Consider the following 23,650-nt stretch of genomic DNA (forward strand, 5'->3'; position numbering starts at 1 on the left):
ACGCTGGCAGCCCACCCACACCCACTATGCGCTCCTGGTCACTCAGCGCCCGTCACTGGGCTGTAGGAGCTCTTAAGGGAGAGATGGGGCCTCGGGCCGGTCTGGAATCTTCTGTCAGATCATGTCCCTCTCTTCCAAGAAGAAGCTTCTATCCAACTGTTTCAATCTCTGGTTCTGTAATCTGACTGTGTGGATTAGATCCATGAAGCATAATGCCAAAAATAAACCAAAAATAAACTCTTCTGCAAAACCTTGTTAATCTTGACTCAAACATCACAGAGGAAGGCAGCGCTGTGGCTTAAAGCTGCCCAGCCCCGAACCAGCTCCATCTCTCACTAAACCTCCTGAGCTGCTTTCTCCTGGCCAAGGGGGTGCTAACAGCGCCCGCTGGGCTTGGCTGAGAAGATCAACCAATAAATAAATAACGGGCCACAAATAACTCGGGCAAAGGGCTTAAATCAGAGCCTGACCACAGAAAAAAAACGGAATCTTCAAAACAAAATAAAAACATTAGTTATCGTACCTGTGTGGGCGAGCATTGTTTGATAGGGATCACACAGCCCTCCAGGCTGACAAGGCCAGATGGCTGGGGCCCCACTGTGTCACGTCTCTTCAGGGAAGAGACACACCAGCGCCCGAAGGAATCGGTGAGCAGGTGGATGGAGACAGCCTGGTTCACAGGTGTCAGATATCATTTGTCACCTGAGACATCAGCTGAAATGAAATGTCTTCCAGGTGAACGAAGCCTTCAGAAAGATTAGGGTGCAGGCTGTGAATCGTGGTGGTTTTGATAGATTCCAAGAGCATGTTACGTGTTCTGAGGCTCACAGTCTGAGGAGCAGATGGTCCTGTCGAGTGGTAAAGATGTGTTCTTCCCAAGACCACTGATGCCGGCTGGCAGTTGGAAGGGTTCTGCACCGCTCCTCAGGTGGAAGCTTCCAGGATACCAGTCTGCTGGCTGTAAGCATCACAGGGGCTTTGGGCAATGTCTGACCAGCCCGGCAGCTACTGAGATGTAACAGCCAGGTTGCTTATCATGCAGAGTATTGTGGTGGGACAGGGCTAGGGCTTGGGGGTCTGGTTATCATTCTACCATCGAGGGTTCTTCCACCTGGAGCAAGCCCAGGCCTCAGTTTCCTCATCTGTAAACTGGGGGGAGGAGGTGGGCTGGAGTCAAACACAGGCTTCCCCAACTCCACCCTGGATATGGACACTAGGCTGACAAAATTTCCACGGCATTGCAACAAAATGAGGGAGAATGGAAACGACCAAGGGAGCTTTTCCACAAAGCCAGCCTGATTCTGTATAAAAAGCTTTCTTTTATTCCGAGACCTTGTCCCTCCAAAATTTGGGGCATTAAAATGCTCTTTCTGTATAAAAAATGGTGACGTAGGAGGTGGTGGTTGGTTGGGTCTCTGTTTGTTTTACATTTTAATATGCTCATTTAGCCAAATAAAAAGCGGACCAGCTCTATGCATAAATCAGACGGGGAAAGGTGTGTCATCAGAAGCTAGATAGCAAGTCACTTGTCTTGATTTCCTCTGCTCAAGGTAAAAAAAGCCCCAGAGGTGGGTGTGTCGGGGATGTGAGTGTGTCCTGTGGGTCTCCTGCATGTGCCACACTGCCGGCTCATGCCCCACCTGCTGCGTTTAGCACTGTCTGAAGCTGCAGCAAAACGTTGGATGGGGTCCCCATGGTGCCAGGACCCGCACAAGTGGGAAGCCTGAAATGCAACGAGACGCTGACTACGAAAATGCCAACAGGAAATTCCAACCACCAAGAACTGGGTGAGACTCAGTCCACTCCTTCCAGGGGCCCTGCCCTCCGAGGCTGAGGAGCCAGGAGGGGTCCCGCCTGGGCCTTCCCACAGCTCTCCGTGCTGTCCGAACTCATCTGTATGTTCCAAAAGCCCCTTCGTGTGCCAGGCTCTGAGCTTGGGGTGAGCAACGCAGAGCCTGTCCTCAAGGAGACAGCCAGGGAGACGGCGGCGGGCAATTGTCAGCGGGTTGTGTCCCTGTGCCTCCCCATTGCAGGTCTAGCTTGAGGACAAGACCCTCTCCCGCTTCAAGTCCACCCAACCTCCCCAGAAAGAGGCAGGGCCTGCTTGAGGCCACACTTCTGGTTCTAGAACCACCCCAGCACAACAACTGCTGATGCCCTCAATGCACACGCGACAGCACCCATCACAGAGACAGGAGTCTTGGATAGAACCGGCAAGGAGGCAGGCAGCGGAGGAGGGCAGAAGGCACATCTCTGGGAAGGAAGGGGGACATCTTCTCCATTGCTTCCTCCTTGCAGTGACCTCCTGTGACCAAGGCCAGGGGACATGGGGACTGTCTTCACACCACCCTCCCACAGCCCCAGACATGTCTGCAGCATCCCACCCTGCCCAACCCACCTCCCCTGGGTTTCCTCTCACTTCTCTGGCCAGGTGTCACTGTCACATGTCACCTGGCTTTGGAAGCTAGAGCTCCTCAGGTTGGGGGGTCCTGGGCCCACTCCTGTCCTGGGCTAGCTGGTTCACACCCACGCCAGTTCAAAGGTCCTTTCCACCGGGAAATCCTCCCTAACCCCCCACCCCAACACATACACACACGAAGGTGGGAAGAAGCACTTCCTTCTTTGCCTGGTCTCTTTGCACCCCAAACCTCCCAGCACTTAGCACAAAGCATTAACTGTGCTTAGCTCCAGGAAGGCTGGGACAGGCTCTGCCTCATTCTGCACCCTGCCCCATGCCTGCCTCAAGCAGGCACTCGATACGTGTCTGTGAAGGAATGAATGGATGTCTAACAGGACACTTAGAGTGGCCACAAAGAACGCTACTCCCCCCACCCCCGTCCAATCTTCCCCATTTTAGTAATCAGCGATCACCAGAGCTTGTGCCAAAATAACGAGGTCAGCCTGATTTAGTCCTTATCCCTCACCCTCGTCGTCTGATCACTCAGCATGGCCTGTCCACTCTGCCTCCCAAACGCCCTAGGTCTATGCATTTCCTTCCAGCCCCTGGCTACCACTCCGTCCAGGGCACCTCTAGCCCCTGAACCCAACAGGAGCCCCTCGCTGGCTTATTGTGCCTCCACTCTCATCTCCCTACAATCCATTCACCACGCAGCTGTCCGGAGTGGCTTCTAGAAATGGAAGTCAAATCATGTCATTCCCCTTCTTAAGATCTACGGGCAGCTTCCCAGTGCATTTAGGATAAAACCCATGCATCCTAATTTTTAAGGACCTGCGTGACTGCGTGGGCCCCTCCCACCTTGACCACCCTCTCAGGCACCCTCCACTCTTCTCCCCACAGCACACACCTGCCTCCAGCCCTCTGACACACCTACTTCCACTTGGGAACCTGCTGTTCCCTTCATCCTAATGCTCTTGAAATCCTTAATTCCATCTGCAAAGACCCTATTCCAAGTCAGATCCCACTCACAGGTCCCAGGGGACAGGACGTGCACATGTCTGTTCGGGGGGCCACCATTCAACCCACCACACATGCTAACAATAAACACAGGAACAGATGAACTAACAAGAACATATGGTGGGATGAGTACCACACCAATCAGGACAGTGGCAGCGGGACGAGGTGGCTCTCAAGCTCTCAGGTGCGTGGAGTGGGGAGTGATTCTGGAGCTGAGATATGAATGACGAGGAGCCACCTGTGAAAACACCTGGGGAGTTCGAAGCGAGGGGAGCATTTTGAGGGTGATTAATAGCAATATGTCTTTTACTGCCATACATTTTTTTTTTAATTTAAACATTCACCGTATTGTTTGATCACACAGTGTCCATCATAAAACCTGGGCTCCATCGGGCCCCAGGGCTGGTTCTCTGCCTGAACCAGGAGGATTAGGATCCTAGAGAGCCCAGACCCTGTACGTGTACCCCTCCCCATCCCCGAGTGGCCTGGAGCTGGCAGCGCAGGTAACAGTGCACACCACAAATGCTCTGCTTGGGGGGAAAAAGGGTCTGGGGCCCTGTCCCTTGGGAAGGAGTAACCGGTCCCCTTGCCCATTGGGTCTCCCAGGAAGTTGGTGACAAACCCGGGGGAAATCCTATCTCCTGGTTCTGGCCATGTCAGCACAGCCCTCTGGCAGGGTCCGATGGCCCAGGAATCAAGCAGGAACACAACCTGAACAACTTCTGAGATTGTCCTCTGGCCTGCTGCATCCAATATCCAGGACCAGCACAAAGCACTTTCCTCTCCAGAGGCGCCGGGAAGGGGCGATTCTCCCTACCCCAGGGACAGTTCCAGACCTCTCTGAGTCCTAAGGCTGGAGCCAGCTGTCCCCATGTGCAATGCCTCCCCTGCAGTGGCAGGAGCACTGCTGGCCGATGGTTCCTTGAGGGGCTCCTGCACCCCACCCCAAATGGCTGCAAGAAGGCCCTGACTCGGGCTCTACCTGATGGAGAGGCAGGGCCAGGCCAGACCGTGGGCTCAACACCCCCGCAAACAGCCCTCCCACCAGCACAAGACAGGCTCATCCGCTGATCTCAACTGAGACAGGGGCCACCACCTTGAGGGTCATATCCCGTCAAGCCAGCTGACAAGCCCCTGAAGGACCCAGGCTGTGGCTCCTGCTTCTGTGGCCTCCCCAGTGTGTGGAAAAATGCCCTTCTTCCAAAGGATTCTTCTCACATACACAGCACTCGTTGGGGTTAAAGTGCTGTGCAGCCCAGTGGCTAGGAGCATGGGGTCCCATATCCCAGGCCTCTACTTACTACCCCTGTTGTCTTGGGAAAGATACTTACCTGCTCAGGGCCCTGGTTTACATGCCTGTAAAATGAACATAATAGCAGCTCCTACTTCATAGTGTTGTTGAGAGGATTAAATTAGTGGCCCAACGTCAGACATTTCAATTATAATAATTTCTTGGAGCAGAGTGTTTTCATTCCATATAAAGCAGAGAGGGTGTGGGAGTTGGGGAGCTGTGTGTAGTGACTGTGAGGATTGGGACCAGTCCCTAACCCCCTTCGAGGGCCAGACCCCACTGTGTACGACCCTCCTGATAACACGCAGGCACCTGGATCCCTGCTGGTCCAGCCTCTAGTGAGGGGCCGACCCCTGGAAAGGGCACTGGCCTCCCGCCCCCGGCACAGCCTCTGGTCCTGCCTTGCCTGCTAGAGCTGGATGACTTGGGACCATGACTTAACCTCCACGCCACACCCTCTCATCTCCATGCTCCCCTCCAGGCTGAAGGGTCTCTGATCCCGGGAAAGATGACTTAATGGGTGTTCCCCTCTGTTTTGTTATGTGGCCACATTTGAGATTATTGTGAGGAACCATACAGAGCCCGTACAAGCTATTATTAATGAAATCGTTATAATTCACTGTTTCGCAAAAGGAAAATCTTTTGTTGTAGGTAATATACTGGCAAAACAATTTTGCCAGTTAGAACTGTTTTCATAAAAGTACCTGCAAAGCTGCCCCACCCACTGCACCCATTGTTCCAGAGCCCCACGAGCAAAGGAATGGGGGGGAGAGCCGTGCGTAGGCACTGCCATCCTCCCCAAGACTGAGGAGGAGGCCAGACTCCTGCAAGCTCCATGGAAGTCCCACTTTCGCTCGCCTTCTGGGCTCTTATCCATGCCTTTCCTTGTGCTGGGAATACCTTCCCCACTCTCCTCCCAAACCTCCCCACACACCTAGCCAACTCCTTCTGCTCCTTTACAGCCCAGTTTGCAGACCGCTTCCTCCAGGAAGGCTTCCCTGAGTTTCTGGCAATTGGAGTTGGTTTCTGATAAAAGTGAACCAGCATCTTAGGATGATTAACCATAAAGCTGGGAGGACTATGGGCGAATCTAGGCCCCCTTGTTGACTCTCTAGTTCTGACTTCCTGTTAAACTGGTAACTTCCGGGGGGGGGGGGATTCTTATAGAGAGAAAGAGATCATGATGGGAAGCTCTGGTTTCGCGCGTGTGAGGCCGGTGGGAGCTCCAGTCCGAGGAGTGCATTCACACGCTGCTATAGTGGTTCGTTTCTGTTTCTTTTCCCGAATAAACCGCTCTTTTGGTGGACTACCTGGAGAATTATTTTGTCCAGTCGACATTTGTAATTGTTCAGTTTTTCTGGATCTCCAGGGGATGAGCCCCATGGGGAGCGGGGAGGTTGGGTCTCTCTTCTCCCCTGCTGTATCCCCAAGACCTAGAATAGTGTCTGGCACACAGCTGGCCCTCGGTGGCTATTTAGTGACAGAATACCTAAGGAGGCCAGCTGAGGCCACTGTGCATGACCTTTCCCAGTATGGCTTTGGCATTCCACAGCTGCTGGCTCGGTGGCCCTGTTGGACCTCTTTCCCAGCTCCTGGGGAAATTCAGTATGAGTAGAACTTTCAGAGCCATCTTGGGGAAAAGGACACTGTCCTATCTCAGAAAAGGGGACAACACAAATAACATAATAATAATCCAGCTACCACGACAGGCACCGTCCTTTGTTCTCTCAACACAGGGCAACCTAAGAAGTAGGTTTCTGTTATGTCCATGTCATAAGTGAGAAAACGACCAAACCATCCGTGGGCTTTTTCTGAGAGGTGACAGGCAAAGTTGTTTTCAACCCACAAACACTTGTGGCGCCTGCTAGGACCCAAAGATGAGTGAGCCCTGCTCTCCTCCCACCACACACATACACTACAGTCCTGCGGGGGTGGGGGGGGAGTAAATGTAGCCCTGAGTTGGGGGAAGGGCTCGGATAGTGCCAGGAGCAGGGCATGACTGCTCTGTGGCACGCACAGAAGAGGCCCTGGACTGCCCCTAGTGGCACCCCAAGTCTCATATTCATGCATGACTGGGAAACTTCCAGGAGCAGCAGGGGCGCAAGCCACATGTTTGCAAGCCAAGTCTCTCTCCCTTTGTTCTCCCTCCCAGGACTTTCTCTGTAATCAGTTGGAGCCAGAGGCCAAGACTGTCTTGGAGAAAACACAACCCCCTCCCTCCTCCTCTCCGATCCCTCCCATCAGGGCCCTCAGTAATTCCCAACAGGACAGATCGGTGCCTCAGCTCTGCTCCTTGGCATGGCATTTTGGTGGCCAAGTCACCAAATGAGTTTCAGCAGATTGGCTAAGGGCTCACCACTGGATGGTCTTTCTGTGACGGCTTTTACATTGCTCTCCAGAGGGCAGGGACAGTGTTACCACCAGCTTTACAGGACTTCGGGGAACCTTACAGCTTCTGAGCTCGCAGCCACAGAAAGGAAGCTGGCAGTCTTCTAAGTTTCTCTCCCCAAACACATGCCAAACTTTTCAGACTCAGAAGAGGGACCTCCCCACAAGAAACAAAGGCCACAGGATAACCCAGGTGTTCTCATCAAAGTATGCAATGAAGTTAGGACACTTCAAGTTAGGACCTTCTCTGAAGGCCTAGGGTGCCATTCCAACCGAACCAGCCCTGGATGTGCTCTCCAAGTTGGGCACTGCCAGGCTGCAGGGGGACCTTCGCGCATGGTGGGCAACACAGAACAGCAATGGAGTATCTGCAGACTCAGGCTCAGGAGAGGCTCATGCCTTCTCTCGGGGCCTCAGTTTCCTCATCTGTGAAATACAGGGGTTCTCTGGGGCCACTTCCATTTCCAACAGGAGTCTTGTGTGGCCCCCAATCCGAGCCCCACTCGGCTTTCACTCCAGCCAGTGGTCACCGGTCACCCGAATGCCTTCCTCCCCTGCCTGCCTGACCAGCTCCAGTCCAAGCATCATGTCCTCTAAGAAGTCTCCTGTGAGCCCTGGGGGCCGGGATGGCTGAGCCCTGTCCCTCCCCACACCATCTCCCCCACTGATGTCCCTCAGGACATGCCCAGAATGGTGCTGGTGCCCAGAACAGTCAGGGGTCCCCAAAGGTCTGCTCAGCCAGCAAGTGAGCCAAGAAACCTCTAAAGAGCCCCTGCCCTCCGGCCCTCAGCCTTTCCTTGAATCCCCTGACTAGCATTAGCTGGGACAAGTCACCTTTTGACCAAGGATGAGGGTGGTCACCTGAGAGTTAAAAGAAACTCATCTAAGCCAGAGATAACGAATCTGGGATTCCAAGGGTGGTCAAGTGAGCTTCTGACCACGTTGGAGTGTGGTCACCAGAGAGTTAAAAGAAACACAGCTAAACCAGAGATAAAGAATCTGGATTCTGAGGGTGGTGGGGCAATTGTCTGGGCCTGGCTCCAGGAGGAACAAAGCCTCCAGGAAGGTGGGCCTGGCTAGTGATTGATAAACCACGGGTCAGCGTAGAGGTCAAAGGTCATGGCTGGGATCCTTAGGGCCTCCTGGTCACCCCCCCAGGAGCTAAGCCTTAGGGATTAAGGGAGTAAGAAGGGCACAGCTGGATGCTGGCCATCCGCTTTCAGTCCTGGGTGGGGTGAGAGGGGGGTCTGGGCCAGGGGTTTGCTGGTGGACACTCCATCCCCCTTGCCTCTGGGTGGGTTTGGAAGTGGGCTGTCCCCAACCCCAGCTCAGTATGGAGCCTGGCAGAAGTTCTGACTCATGGCCTGTTTCCCAAGGGGGCAGGCAGAGGTTTCCCACACACATAGCTATCACCCCGAACACCTCCAGACGACTCCCTTCCTTTCTGATTTCCTCAGGTCCCCTCCCCACCCCATGACTGGTTTTGTCCCCCGGGCAAATGACTGTTCCCCACCTCACAGTGTCGGTTTTCTCATCTGCAAGCTGGGCACAACAGCCCGTACCTAGGGGTGAAGGTGCGTGCAGTGAGAAAAGGTATGCCAAGGCCACTCCTGGTGCAAACGGCCGAGGAGGCCGGCAGGCCCCCGCGGGGTAGCGCTGCGTCTCCCCGACCCCGCACCTTGGCCGGGGCGGTGGGTGGGCCGGGTAGACGTGCGAGGGCCGCGGCGGGAAGTATTAGGAGCGGATCCGGTCTCTAAAACAGGTCCCGCACGCACACCGGCGGGGTGATTAGGTCGTGAGCTGGGAGTGGGGCGAGGGGGAGGCAGCATCGCGGGGCCTCGGCGGCCGTGGGGCGCAGCGCGAGCGGCGCGCGGGCTCCGAGTCGCCGGCAGCTCCAGAACTTCCCAGGAGTGCGGGCCCGGCTGCTTGGGGAGACACTAACGCGGGGGCCGTGGACCCGGGCGCCCTCCCTCCGGCCCGCCCCCCGCGCCCCTACCTGGGGCCGCCAGCACCGAGAGGCCGGCGAGCAGCAGCAGCAGCGGCAGCGGGACCCGGGGCGCGGGCGCCGCGCGCTCCATGAGGCTGGCGGCGGGCGGCGGGCGGACAAAGACGCGGGGCGCGGCTCCCGGGCTGGTGCGCGGCGCGGGGACAGCGCGTCTCCACGTCCCGGCCGAGCCTCCGCAGCCAGAGCTGGGCCCCGCGGCGCCGTTCAATTATCCCGCCCGGGAGGAGGGCGGGGGGAGGGCGCGGCGGAGGAGGGGCCGCGGGGCGCCGGGTCCCCAGTGCTCCCCGCCGCCTCCCCGCCTGGGACGTCTGGGGCCACTCCCTCCGTCCCCGGCCCGGAGGGGCGCTCGGGCCCGCAGCTAGGGGTGGGAGCGGAGACCCCCAAACTTCTCCCTGGTGGGGCCGGAGGAGGGGGGAGCATTCGCGGGTTGCACCCCCACCCCGACTCCCCCCACCCCCTTACGCCCGTGAAACCCGATCTCCTCCCCACCCGCCGGCTCCAGGGACCGGCTAGGTATCAAAGGTTAGCTCCGCCCGATTCCGCGGAATGGGCGAGGCGAGACCGAGGCGGCGGGGGACCCCCGAAAGTTGGAGATGCCTTTGTGGGGGTGGAGGGTGGGAATAAGGGCGGTGTCCACCCGGGGGACTGTCTGCGGGCTGTGGCCAGCGAGCAAAGACCCGCACACACTGTCTGCTCGTTCCCCTCCCTCAGCTGCCCTGGGAGCGCAGATTGCCCAGGGGGTCTGCAGGCCGGTGGCTGACCCCAGGTGTGTCCCATGCTGGGACTGCCAATCAGGAGAGGCAGACAGACTCCGCCAGCATCCCCGCACCGGTGGGACATGATGAGCCCCACAGCGCAGCCCCGGAGGAACAGAGACTGGATTTGCCTGAGGGGAAGCAGCCTTGGAACTGGGTGGGCAGGGGCCACTGCTTTGTGTAGGAATTTGTGGCCGCAGCTAGTCAGTAGTGACTGAGCCAGCTGGAACCAGAAATGGTTTTATGAGAAAAATGAACAAACAGGAGACGAATGCAGGTGAAGATGTGGAGCGATGGGATGAGACCCATAGGAACACCAGGTAGCAGGAGGTACTGTCCCCTGACCCAGCAGGGAGCCATCCGCGGGCACGCGGGCACAGAAAGGCTGTCCCAGCGTGTTCATAGTGGCACCCTGTCCAGAAGTGCCGGGCCTCACCAGCCCCAGAGTGAAAACACTGGCGTGGCCACGCCTCGGAGCACGCCACAGCTCTGAGCAGGGACAGCTCTGTACTGCTTGCGGCAACAGGATGGCTCTCTCAGACAGCGCAACACCAGAGGCAGACGCGAACGAACACGGATTCCGCCTTTGAAGGGCAAGGGCAAGTTACAAGTCAGGAGAGCGATGCCCCTTGGTGGTGGGTCAGTGACTGGCGGGGGCACGAGGAGGGGGGTGGCGCTGATGATCTGTTTTTCAAATCTGAGTATTGGTTACAAGTTGGCTCCATTTATGACAATTTATCAAGCTGTTCACTTATGACATGTGTCCTTTTCTGAATGAATGTTAGATTTAAAAATCAAGAACAAAAAGACAAAACGCTCACCTCCCCACAGGATGCCTCATATATCTGATGTTTGCAGAGAGCCCTGGAAAGTTCATGAAGAAGGCCCCACTTGCTAGCTGCCTCCTAGGTGAAGAAGCCTTCCCAGAATAGGTGACATGGGACTGGCCCCTGAACAATGAGCAGAAGGGTGTGAAGGCTTTCCTGGGCAGACCAAATGCATCTGCGGAAACAGACACCAGAGACGCTGGGCAGCTCGGGAAGGTGACCTGGTCCATTTTGACTGGACGGGATGCCTGAGGCACATGCAGGGGGTGAGGTCCTGCAGGCAGTTGGATATGGGGTGCAGGGGAGCTCTGAGCTGGAGACAAATTAGAGACTCATTAGTACTTTGGTATTAAATTGATTTTTCAAGCCATGGGAGAATAAGAGTGCCGTGGAAAGAGGCTAGAACACCAGAGAAGGCGTCGTACATGCCCAGACGTTATTTTCTTAATACTCACACAGCTCTAGGAGGCTTTATGACCCCCTTCCTACAGATGAGGAAACCAGGCCTCAGAGACGTGAGATAACTGGTCAAATTCTCATAACTAGTGATTTAAATCCAGGACACTGGACTGCCAATCCCAGGCTCATCTGAGAGCCCATAAACCTTTCCCTGTCTTAGAAATCTGCATTACACGTCTAGTGAGTGATGAGGAAAGTCGTATACACGTGTTGTTGACTGCTCTCCTGTCATCGGACATTGAGGTGGTTGGCATTTGGGGCTTTAGGAATCTTGCTGCAGTGACAACTGTGTGCTCTGGGCTCGGCTCCTAGGGTGGGTGCTCCAGGAGAGCAATGGCTGCACCCCAAAATCGAGTAACTCATATCCCTGGGAGAGGCATGAGCCCTGGGTCTCTCCTTCTTCTCTCTAGCTTTGGGCAACGTCTTTGTTTAATCTGGGCTATTTCCACAGGCAAAAGAAACGGGCGTCTTGTTGTTCCAATGTATGTCTTTAATCATTATAGAGGTTGAGCATTTTCCATGTGCTTACTAGTCGTTTGCATTTCATGTTTTGTGATTCCTTTCATAACATTTTCTCATTTATTTTTGTAATAGCAGAATCATTTATTACAGTGAAAATCTGGGGAAAAAATGCCATGTCTAACCATGGCCTACTTATGGTATGTGTGACTGGATTCAACTAGATTCGTGGGATAGTGTGCTATGGCTGAAAAGGCCGAAGAGGAGACCTAAGTAGAAGAAATGTGATCTTTGTGAACTAATATCATGTAAAAAACAAGCAAACAATAGAAAACAAAATTGCATGTAAATTTATAGGTCCACACGGCAATCACGACTGTAAAAGCTGCTTTCAAGTAGCTAAAAATCAAAAGGAAACTAAATGGATATGGATGTTGTGTTTGACTGGTGAAAAGTTTATTTTTTAATATTTATTTTATTTTATTTTACTTTTTTTAGGAAACAGTCGAGGCAAGGAGGAATAATTGTACCAGAAACCTGGAGTGATAGAATTCCTACACTTAAACTTTACCCTGAGTTTCTTGGCAACTGAAGTAAAACTCGAATTATGATCACTTACACAGTTCCTGTTTTGTGACCACTTAATCAGAAAAGACAGGTCCTTTGTGGCACCGGGTTCTAAGCATTTCCCTTCTGGGTCTTTATGTGAAAGTCAAGAAGCGGTGAGCGGCCCATTTGCTCATAGGTCGCGGAAATGTGACTGGTGTTTAGAGAGGTTCCATTTGGGGAATTAGGGCCTGGGGGAGGCCCCCCACTCTCTGACTCCTGGGGCCAAGGCAAGATGACACCCCACCCCCTTTGGATTCAGCTCCAAGCAGGAAGTCGTTCATTATGTCCTGTTGTGACAGTCCAGCTTTTTCCCCTCTCAGAGAAGCTGAATAACTGGTTGCTTTCCCCCAATAACAAATAACTCTCTGAAAGATCATTGTTGGCACCCGTGAACTGTTTTTCTCCAAGTCAGAAAACAACTGGCTTTCATGCTGCCCAGCCTTTGGAGGACAAGCCTCCAGTGGTTCTTCATGTGGTTTTCTGAGGGCGGCAGCTGCCCTGGCCCCTGCCCACCTTTCCAGATGCGTCCTGGCCCCATGCCTCTCACTCACTGGCGACAGCCCCCGGGCCTTTGCACAGCTCCTGGAACACCCAAGTACCCTCCTTGCCTTTCCTGCCGCTTTGCTCAACCGGCTCCTTTATGATACTTATCCCTCTTCATGTATTTCTTTGTTAAAATGTTGGTTTTTCTCTCTGCCCTCTAGCCAATGAGCTCCCTGAGGGCAAGGACTTGTCTGTGCACCTTTGGTGTGCAATCAATCCTTGTTGAGTGTGGGAATGGAGAAAGCTGCATTCCCAGCAGTGTGATGAGAGGAGCAGAGCCTTTAGTCGGAGTCTCGCTCAGCATCACGACCACCACTGAGGTGGGCATTCTTCTTCCATGCAGCAGCTGAGGAGACTGCGGCTTAGGGAGGTGGCAGAGCTGGGCCCACAAGCCGAGGGAATCCCTGAAACCCAGTGGGGCTCCCCGGACACTGTCCTCTGCCAGCCCTGGTGCTGAAAACCAATCACCTTCACTCCTTGTCCACTCACCACACCTTCTGGGGCCCTTCTCCATTCCTACACTAGGTCTTTTCCTGACTAGGAAGGCCCTAGGGGCTTTCATGTGACTAGGGTGACAAATGCAAAAAGAATTCTGCCCCTGCTAGTGGGCTACGGAACATTAAGAGATTATGCCACATACACAAAATACGGAGAACAGCCGGGCTCTCCCAACCCTGCGGCAGACTCTCCTCAAACTCCCATCTTCTTGAACCTGTGCCTCCCACACAGCTCAGCACCAAATCAAGTCTCCCCTGAATGCCATGTTCATTCTCACAGACGGTGGGGCTGCAGTGACCTGTGCTGGGCACCTCGGACACCCCCCTTGCCTTCATGGGGCTCCTTCACATCTAGTGACAACCCCATGTCTTCAGGGCAGGTGGCGACCGGGCAAGTCTCTGACTGGGGGCCCATCTTATTATTCTGTCTCCTCCATGACATCTAACGATGGTAATTTTTGTGTGTCCCGCACTTTAGCGTTCCCCAGGCCTTCCTCTCTCTCCACTCACACAGCCAGCCTTGAGGCAGGCGTGCTTTCCTCTCTGTAGGACCAGTTTCACAGCAGGGGACTCGAGGACCTGCCAGCCTCCTGTGGACCAGCGGCCGGCCCAGGACACAACCTCGGCCTATCTGGTTTTGAGCCCATGTGTTTCTCACCCCCCTCCCACCCCACAGTTCCCACCAGCATAGTACCAGCTGGTTGGTCAGTGTCATGAGCTGAATTGTGTCCCCCCAGAATCCATATGTTAAAGTCCTAACCCCAGTAGTTCAGAAAGTGACTATATTTGGAGATGGGTCTTTAAAGAGGTGATTAAGGTAAAATGAGGTCATGTGGGTGGGCCCTAAAATAATAGACTGGCATCCTTATAAGAAGAGATTAGGACACAAACACACACAGAGAGACCACAAAGTGAAGACTTAGGGATGATGGCCATCGACAAGCCAAGCAAAGGAGAGAGGCCGCAGAAGAACCTTCTGACACCTGGATCTCGGACTTCCAGCCTCCAGAACTGGGAGAAACAAGTTTCTGTTGTTTAAGCCGCTGCCCTGTGGTGCTCTGTTATGCAGCCCTAGAAGACAAACACTGTTAGAAAGAGAGGGGGTGAGGAAGGTGTGCTGTGTCTGTCGTTTACAACATTGAACATAGACGTTGGGACCAGGGATGGAAGGGGGAGGGGGAGCAGGCACATTCCAGAACATTCTAGAACCACAGCTGCCCTAGGACTCTAGGGATCAGAAGAATGATGAGGGCAAATGCAAATAGAACCACCTTCATTTATTTGTATATTAAAACACAGTTCTTGCAGTGCTGTACTCTGCTTTGCAGGTTGACGCTCCTCCGCCACCCAACCAGAAGCCCAGAAAACAGAAAAGCCGGCGGAGAGCCCGACACTGGGGGAAGGGCATGAGTGTGGGCCTCCACAGAGCTGTGAGCTGTGTCCTAAGAGTCCTACTGGCAAAGTAGAAACCATGACCTTTCAAACGGATTAAAAGCATTGGAGCTCATGTGGTTGAAAAAGAAGACGAAGAAGCCATGTAATGGCTGAAGCAAGTGCAATTTTGTTTTGACAAAATGAGAGAACTCTGATCAGGTTCTGCAAAAACTGCCCCCTGATGCCCTGAGGGCAGCCGTGGAGACTGGGATGGGACAGTCTTGCGCTTGGGTTTCTGTTTGCTCCAGGACAGGTTTGCATTCCATTTGCCGTTGCCACCACAGATACAGGAATGAAGTTGTGGAACCGTGAGTGGGGTTATAAGGAGTATCTATACTTTTCCCACCTTTGTTGGAGGAATTCCCCACTTAAGAGCCTCACAGAAACGAAATTCATTTCCCCCACACCAGCCTCCCTTAAAGCAAGGGTGCTGGCCAGTGACCACGGCGAGCCAATCACGGAACCGCCCCAGATTTCAAAGAGGGAGCTGTGATGCTGAGCGACTCTGATGGAAAGAAGCAGGGTTGGTGGTGAAGCCATTTTGTTGGCAGTTAGAAGCAGCAGCAGCAGCAAAAACGTGGACTTTCTGGGGTGGGTGCTGGCAGCAGAGCAAGCCGTGACCTCCCGTGTTGAGTGGCACGATGGTAGGTGGCAGTGACATCACCTGACTGGTTTTGTGGCCTGAATTTGGCTGTGGCCCTGGCTTTACTGCACATGTCCCTATTCTAGCCCAGCTTCCAGGCTTGGTCTGCAGTGTTCCTGAAGATACTAGGAGCTGCCCAACACCATTTCAATAAATGTCTTCTGATTTACATCAGCCAGACCTGGTTTCCGGTGCTTGCAATGAAGGGTGCTGATTGATACTGGGATGGTTACAGAATTAAAGGAGGAGTGCACATTTGCCTAAAGATGGCGGACACTGAAAACAGTGGCCCTAATTTCACCTCGTCGATTTAATGTCTTAACATGATTTTGGTTGCCTGTGGTGGAGAGAAAGTTAATTTGTAGTTGCATTGCGAGATAGTTGGGTGGAGTTAAGCAAAGTTTGTATATAGAGAGAAAGGGTATATGAATGTACTCAGCAGCCAAGGGGTGGAAAGTAGTGGGTACCTTTGGGGAATTAAGCCCAGCTCATGACTCTCTCCTTTGAGAACTGCTCCCTTTATTACAGTTTTTGCAGTTTTTCAAAGTACAGATCTTACATCTCACTTCTTTAGTTCTTAGCACTTTATATTTTATCATTCTGAATGGAGTATTTTTCCATCATGTTTTCTAAATTGTTACTGTTGGTATAAAAAAAAACTATAAGATTTTATATATTCATTATATACAACTATGTACATTATGTATAATTACATCTATTGCCATGAGATTTATAATAGAAACAGAAACAAACGGAAACATAACTAGTGTGTAGTATAGAGGAATTGTTAAGTAAATATATGACATATTCCCACTGTGGAATATTCATAAATATTAAGACTGTTGCGGCAGAGGTTTTTTTTTAAATAAAATAAAAATGAAATCAGAACTTAAAATTGTATATGTACTAGTGTGGGGACAGAGCCCCAGAGAGCAGTTTCTAGGCTCTCGGCCTCACATAGAAAAGTGCTGGCTCAGGTAGTAAATGGCCATCAGCTGTGGCTAGTTGGCCATCAGCTGTAACCAGTGAGCCATTGGCCACTAATATAACTGCTGTGGACTACGCTAGCAGAAAAATGGGGGCTAGCAAGAAGATGGTGGCTGTGGTAGCAAGCGCAGATTGCAGAGAGGCGGTGCCGCCAGTGAGAATATAGTGGTATGACTCCGCCATCTATATCTCTGGGGGTGTTCCTTTTCGGCCTCACCATATCCTGCATTCTTATGTGGGGAGTGGGACCAGAGACTCTACTGGACGCCTTGCCTGACACATGGCGCAGCGAGCAGGGTACCCCCCATCACAACTAGTCTTTGTTAAAATATATAAATATGGAGAAATATTGGGGAGAAAGGCAGTTTCATTAGGATAATGACATTTGTATTTCTGCACCAAATATGTTTTACTCTCTGCATATATTACTTTCTCATTAAAGAAAAAATATCTGAAATAGGCCATCCCAGTGGTTCTGCAGAACTTGTTTTTTGTAAAAACCAGCCATTGTTTTTTTGCTTTGTTTTGTTTTTTGTTTTTTTGTAGGCTTATAATATCCTTTTAACTAGAACCACGCTACAGAAAATTGAGAAGATGAAGAAAGAAAAAGTATCCACCATCCCATCCTCTTGACACAACTGGAACAGTGGTGTGTTTATTTCCAGTGTTTTATATGCACTGTTTACACAGCTCATCTCAGGGCACACAGTCTTGTAACCTGATTTCCTTAATTAACATCCCATCACACACATGCTTTGTGTTACTACAAAGCCTCCATTCCTCCTCAGTGGGCAATAAAACATCATCGAGTTGGGAAAACGTCATCGACTCAGGCTCCTATTACATATTCAAGTTAATTCCAGTTTCCTTGCTATTATAAGAAATACTGCAAGGACGGTTTATTTGTTCATGAGTCTTTCCACATTTTGGGATTGTTTCTTCAGGACAGAGTCCCAGAAGTCGGAGGAATGGGTCAAAGGGCACACACGGCTCTAATGAGCTTCTGTCTCTAAGTTGGGTCAGCCACCTGCCGTTCACTGGAAGGACAAATGGTTTTAATTAAAGGCCCAAAGTTTCCTCCGAGGTTCCAGCTGTGTGGATGGGGGAGCGCGGGGGTCTTCGCAAGCAGAGCAATCTCGTTAGGCTACATGGTTGGCGCAGACAGTCTCCATAGGTAGTGCTCTGCTGAAAGGAACTCAACAATCTTTTGCACTGACTCATGTTTTCGGAAAGTCTACGTAGCTGGGAGCCGTATGAAATGCCTGCTTTGCTTAGCAGAGAGCAGGTCCCCCAGACCTTCTCTGGATCTGGGCTTGGGAACCTCCGTCATCCGTCCTTACCACCATGTGGCAACTCGGACTTTATGGAGTGCCTTCTTCTCTCTTTGTCTCAAATGGTCCCCATTCTACCAGTCTTCAATGGGTGAAGGGACTTGCCTTAAATTACACAGTAACTAAGTGGCAAAACCCTCAAGGACCTCACGGTCTGGGAAAGACCTGCGCCGGCCATTTCAGTGCTAGGCAGAATGGTGGGAACCCCAAGAAGAGGCAGGCTGCAGGGGCGAGGGGCTCTCAGTGTTGTCCAGGAGAGGTTTGCCAGGTGGGCAAGGAAAGAGGGAGGAGCCACGAGAGGAGAGCGTGCTGCGTTTGGGCACGTGGGGCCGGGGCCTGGGCCTGGCTCAATCTCCTGGGTAAGGACAAGTGTGAAAAGCGAATCCCAAAGGAAGATAATCAGGATTCCTTGTGCACGTAGAGCACCAAGGGACACTGTTAGAGACCACAGCCACCTGGCTCGTCTCCTGAGGGCCAAGAGCGAGCTTTGTCCTCACAGACTTCTGTTTAAACACTGCCTCTCCCCCTCATTGGCTGGATGACCTGAGGCAAGTCACTTATCTGCTCTTGGCTGCAGTAGCTTCTTTAGAAAACAGGGTGTTTGACAGCACCCTCATACTGATATAGGGTGCTGGTGGTGTTGGGGGGACTATGCCAATAACGTATGTGAAGTTTTAGATCTGTTCTCAGCACGTAGAGTTTCGTAAGTGTTAGCCCTGGGGGCAGGTACACACTCTGCCAGGGCACAGGTGGCCTCATCTTGATGTCCCACACTTGTCTACGGGGCCCCTTGCCTTCCTTTCGGCCACTTGGCTTTGCTCCTGTTTGTGGGGGCCATGGGGGGAGTGTGGCCAGGAGACTTTACAAGACACCAGGCCAAGCCCCGTGGCCATGCCCAAGGTCCAGCCAGCCCCACACCCACCCCTCCTTCCCATGGTGCCTGGAACAGCTGAGCAATAGCAGAGGGATCTTGCTGCATCCTGCGGGCTCCCTGCTGTCTGCAGGACCACGCCCAGGACCTCAGACTGCCGCACGAGGCCCCAGGGACACTCTGCCCCATCTGTTTTCTTCAGTTTCATCTTCAGCCTCTTCTCCCTGAATCCAGTAAATTGCTCATTCATCCATCCATGCAACGAGCATTTTATTGAATACCTACTATGTTCCAGGCATTGTCCTAGGTGCAGAAGTGAGCCAAACAGACAAAATCCTGCCTCTATGGAGCTGACGCTCTGGAGGGTAGAGTTTCCATTCAGACACGAACTATCCTTCCCTTGCTTACAGCTGCCATTTCCTCACCTGGCAGGCCCTTTCCCTCCAGCAAATCCATCCTCACCCTTCCAAAGGTACCCCTCTCGGGAGCAGTGTCATAACAGGGGTGGGACATCCCAGCATTGCCCTTTCGACCCACCCTGATATAGGGCGCTGCATCACACCAGAGAATGGGGTTCCAACTTTATCTTTGGTTTTAGTTTCAGTCTTAATAAAAAATGTTCAGTGTTTACTCTGACACAGGAAAAGTCAGCCTGTGTCTTGGGTTTCACAATTTATGAGGCTGACTTCATTATGACCATATTTTATGTGTTCTCACATTTCAGACCTCCAAACGCCTTTAACTCCCTGTGGGGCGTGGGGCTGTCATCAGGCACAGGTTGGGTGGCCTGTGGGGGCATGTCAGATGCAGGCTTTCTCTCCCATCGGCCCTCTTCTGGGTCTCCACGGGTCCTTCTCCCCTGGGTCTCGCACTTGCCAGCCTGTCCTACCATGGGATGTCTGCCCATCTTTCTCACCACTGGGTAGGGTGCCCTTTGCTCATCTCAGGGACCCCAGCTCAGGGCTTGCCTGGACAAAGTGCACATTTGTCCTGCGTTTGCCCACATTTACTGTCCCCTGTAAGTGTGGGGAATGAATGGACAAGTCTGACCTGTGACTCTGCCTAACCGGACCAGCCCAGCATGCCCCGGGCTGTGCGTGTGTCCCTCCACCTGTGGCCTGAGCCTCTGCAGCTGCCATCTGCTCACGCAGTGGACTCCATACTCAAATGCAGACTCAGCCGAGCTCTGGCAAATCAAACATAATCCCCAAAACAACCCTGTGAGGTAGGAACATTGTGCCACTTTACAGATGGAGAAACTGGGGCTCAGAAAGGCCGGGGCTTAGCGGGTGTCACGCAGCCAGTGAGAGGTCGAGCTGGGTGCTTCCTTTCCCCTGCCCTCCTGGTTCTAAGTCTGGAGCTCAACCTGCTAAAGCACCAAGAATGTACAGGAGACTCAACTGGGTTGGCATGCTTAATCCTCCTGAACTTTTAATCTCGGCGAGGAGGAAGACAGGGGTCAGACGAGGGTGGCGATTCTCCGAAAGAGCAGGTGGGTGGCTCAGAATGGGTAGAGTGGACGGTCAGTGGCCCCTTGAGAGAACCTGGGACAGTATTTTGCAAGCAGACCTCAGGCGGAGCTGCACAGCCAAACCTGGATTTCCAAAATGGGATTTTGGCAAATTCTGTAAACCCAATTTTAGTCATATTAAGGGGACTCAAAATCAGAGGAAAACTAAGAATCTCACCACCCAGCCCATTAGGCTCATTTTTTACTTTTCCCCTCTGGTTCTTGTTCATGTGCATGGGGGACTTTTACCTTTGTGATCTGGTGCAGCTACACTTGTGTATTTAGTTTTTTCACTTAAGCATGATTTAAAAAAAATAAAAAAAGCAAATACAATACATGGATAACTATGCAGGAGACATTCTTTTTCTACTCTTTACATTGGAGTAAGTGGTAGATCATCAATGTTTCCAAAGCACCAATTAGAAAAGCCTGAATAAACTGCTTTTCTTAAAATCATAGTTGTAAGGTCTCCAAGAGCAGTTGAAGCAATAAGGCTTAGATTAGATTAGTTTCTAGCGTTGGGAGACCTCGAGGTGAACTGACAATCTCCAGCCGTTTTTTTCTTTCTGAGGCCTAAGGACTGGACTGCTCCTGGCAGTGAGCCTCTGTCAGGGAAAAGGGAAGCCAGCAAGTATTTGCTTGGTCACATGGGAGCGTGGCAAGGAAACTCAAGGGGGTTTGGATGCGCAGCCCACTTTTTCTGGTGGCATACTTGCTGAGTTCTGGTGCTGTGCAGAGACTTGGGGAGCGAGGAGAATATCGGAAAGGCAGAGTGGGGCTTAGGACACAAAATACCAGCCTGAGAGGAGACCTCCCTCATACATGCCATCAGTCTTCCTCTTTCACATGTTTGCCAGTTGATGAGGCTCCTCGGGCAGGAGGCGGGAGAGGTGGACTTGTAGCCTCTGGAGGACAGAGGTGGCTTTCCTGTAGTCTTTCAGGGCTGGGGAGACAAAGTCCCATCAGGTTTTCAATCAAAAGCTCAGGGAGGCATGATGTGTAAAGAGGGACACCCCAGAGACAAACTAAGTCTGACTAACTCTACAATCCAGCCCCTCCCTGCTCAATTTCTAGTTGGATTGAGGTGACAAGCCCCTCCTACTCTTTATCCAATAGAGACAGTTTTGTACTTAGCATTTTTCACTTAAGCAGGAATGTGTTGAGGAGGTGAGGAAGTCCCATCACCAGAGGAGAATAAAGTCACCGAGGGCCTCCTTATTTTCCATTCATGATGTCCAGCGTTCAGTTAAAATTACTAGACATGAAAAGACTGAAGAAAATATGGCAAATAATGAAGAGAAAGACAGGGAGGACGCCCAGCCACAGTTGATCCAGATATTGAAGTTAGCTCACAAGGACTTTAAAATAATAGCGATGAGTATGTCAAAGAAAATAAAGGACAATGAAAACAAAATAATGAAAGGTAGATTTTTTTCAGAAGAAAACTGGAATCTTTAGAGAAAAAGAACCAAATAACTACGTTGATATTCTAAGAATGAAAATTTAAGAACTCAGACACAGCAGAACACAAGAAAGATGAATTCAAAGACAAGTCAATAAAAAAATACGTAAAGTGAAACAGGAAATAAAGAAGAATGGACTTTATAATGCACGGAGGATGAAAGACCTATGGGACATAAAAAAATCTAACATACATGTAATTGTAGCCTCAGAAAAGGGGGGGCGGGGGCAAAAGCCATACTCAGTATGGCAAGAATTTTCCAAAAACAATGAAAGATGCCAACCCACAGATTTAAGAAGCTCAACTTACCCCAAACAAGATAAACACAAAGAAAACCATGTTCTAAGCACAGAATAGTTACTGTTGAAAAACAAACACACAAAAAAAAATCTTAAAAGCAGCTGAGGGTGGGAGTGGGGGTGGGGAAATACATTATCTTCAAAAGAACCTTGACAAATTCTTTTGTCAAGGTGGAAGTGGGGGTGGGAGTGGGGGTGGGGACAGGGAGGGGCCGTGGGGAGCACGAGAACATCTGTGCCGATTGTATAGACACAAAGATGCATCAGGCACGGTCCCTCCCAAAGGAGCTCACAGTCTAGGGATGGAACAGAATATCAGTTCTGTGTGATTGGCTTATGCCCCGTGGATGGACAGCAGGACAAGGAGATCCAGATGGAAGGAGACAGGTAACCAGACTGCGGTGCCGGTAGTCTTCCCAGGGGGAAGATCTGCCCGGGGTCCTGAGAAGAGGTGAGACCCACCTAGGGAAGAGAGAAGGATGATTCAGATAGACACCACCACCCTCCAGAAGGCTACCTCCATCCCACCGCCTGGGGCCTTCAGGAGTGTAAGGTCCCTTTTCCTCAGGACCCCCCAGAACTTCTCTTGGGACTCCGTCGTCTCCCCTCCTCCCCCACACACAGGTTTTGAGGAGGGAACAGGAGCGGGCACAGGGCCTCCTGGGAGCTTGCAGCACCAGTGCTCCCTTCTTCCCCTCTCTGGGATCTCTTCCTCCACGCAAAGCAGCGTTTTGGATTTCAAGTCACCGTGTCTGCTCAGAGTTCCAAAAGTCCGTTTTGGAAGTGAGGGCTGTACTTTGCTCTGAAGCATGGGCATATTCCTGGGGACCTACCCATTTAACAGACCGCTTAGTGTCGAAAATTTTCAAATCTTCCAGTTAGCTAACATCTACTAAGCCCCTGACGCTGTGGGACGCTGAGCTAGGTACCAAAAATGAAGGAATGAATGAGTCCACAGCCTGCCCTTAGGGGAGATACTTAATGAGAAACATTTGGGGGCCAACCATGGGGTAAATGGCTTTTGCAATCAATGGCTCCTTCTTTTTTTCTGCTAGTGGGGTTGGCTGTAGAAGCAGGTTTGGCCAGCATTTTGAACAACCTGCACTGCTCCCAGCACACGTTCATTATTGGTATAAAAGAACATTGGAACAGAGACTATTCAAAATGCATGAAAAAAAATTGGAGGTGTAAAATCTCATCATTTTATGCCTCATCTCAAATGCCGGTTTTCCAGGTTTAAGTTTTGGCAATTTAGAGTCACAGTGGGGACGTAGGCCAAACAAGTAAAAAGCAAGCCTACACTACAAAAAAAAAAAAAAAGAAAGAACGAAAGAAAAGTGTGTATTAAAGACCATCATTATCTACGCAAAACTGAGCCCTGAAACCAAATCTACAGCCTTCCCTGGAGAATGTATGTACTTTTTATGGCAGGTTTTACACACACCCGATCTTTTTCTGTGCATGAAAATCACTTTAATAAAACCTCCCCACACACTCACGTTCTAGCAAGAGACCATCTGTTGGTAATTCTCAGGTCTTATGACTTCATTCTGCAGCCAGGGAAAATTCAAAAGATATTTTTTAAGCTTTAGTGGGAAAATGAAACAGCCCATAAAGATGTGAGACCTACTTTAGAGAGACAAATAAGAATTGGTTTATAGTTATACAGCATTTGTGAGACTTCAAAGCTGGTCCAACACACTGGGTTGAAACACTGAAGTCACCACCGAAACTTAGAGTGAGGGGCCAAGCTGCCTATATGACCCTCTGTGCTGTCACAGGACAATAGGTCAACTCCCCTTTAAAAACACCATGCACGAATGGCGCATCGATGAGTTTGGAAAAGACCAGTTCCACATGAGCAA

At 51.6% G+C, this 23,650-nt stretch overlaps 1 protein-coding gene across 2 annotated transcripts in view; it reads right to left on the reverse strand.

Moving 5' to 3' along the window:
- FBLN1 (fibulin 1) overlaps positions 1-9,430 on the reverse strand; it is a 75,190-nt gene extending 65,760 nt beyond the window's left edge. Inside the window, exon 1 of one of the 2 annotated variants that reach the window (XM_081059869.1) lies at positions 9,091-9,280. In XM_081059869.1, the coding sequence (XP_080915995.1) occupies positions 9,091-9,172 (82 nt within the window). In that variant the 5' untranslated portion in view covers positions 9,173-9,280. Of the gene's footprint in view, positions 1-9,090 lie in introns of both variants that reach the window. The other variant, XM_081059870.1, reaches the window with a different exon arrangement.
- Between the last annotated feature and the right edge of the window lie 14,220 nt (positions 9,431-23,650).

Source organism: Rhinolophus hipposideros, assembly GCF_964194185.1.
Source record: "Rhinolophus hipposideros genome assembly, chromosome: 9".
Taxonomy (NCBI): domain Eukaryota; kingdom Metazoa; phylum Chordata; class Mammalia; order Chiroptera; family Rhinolophidae; genus Rhinolophus; species Rhinolophus hipposideros.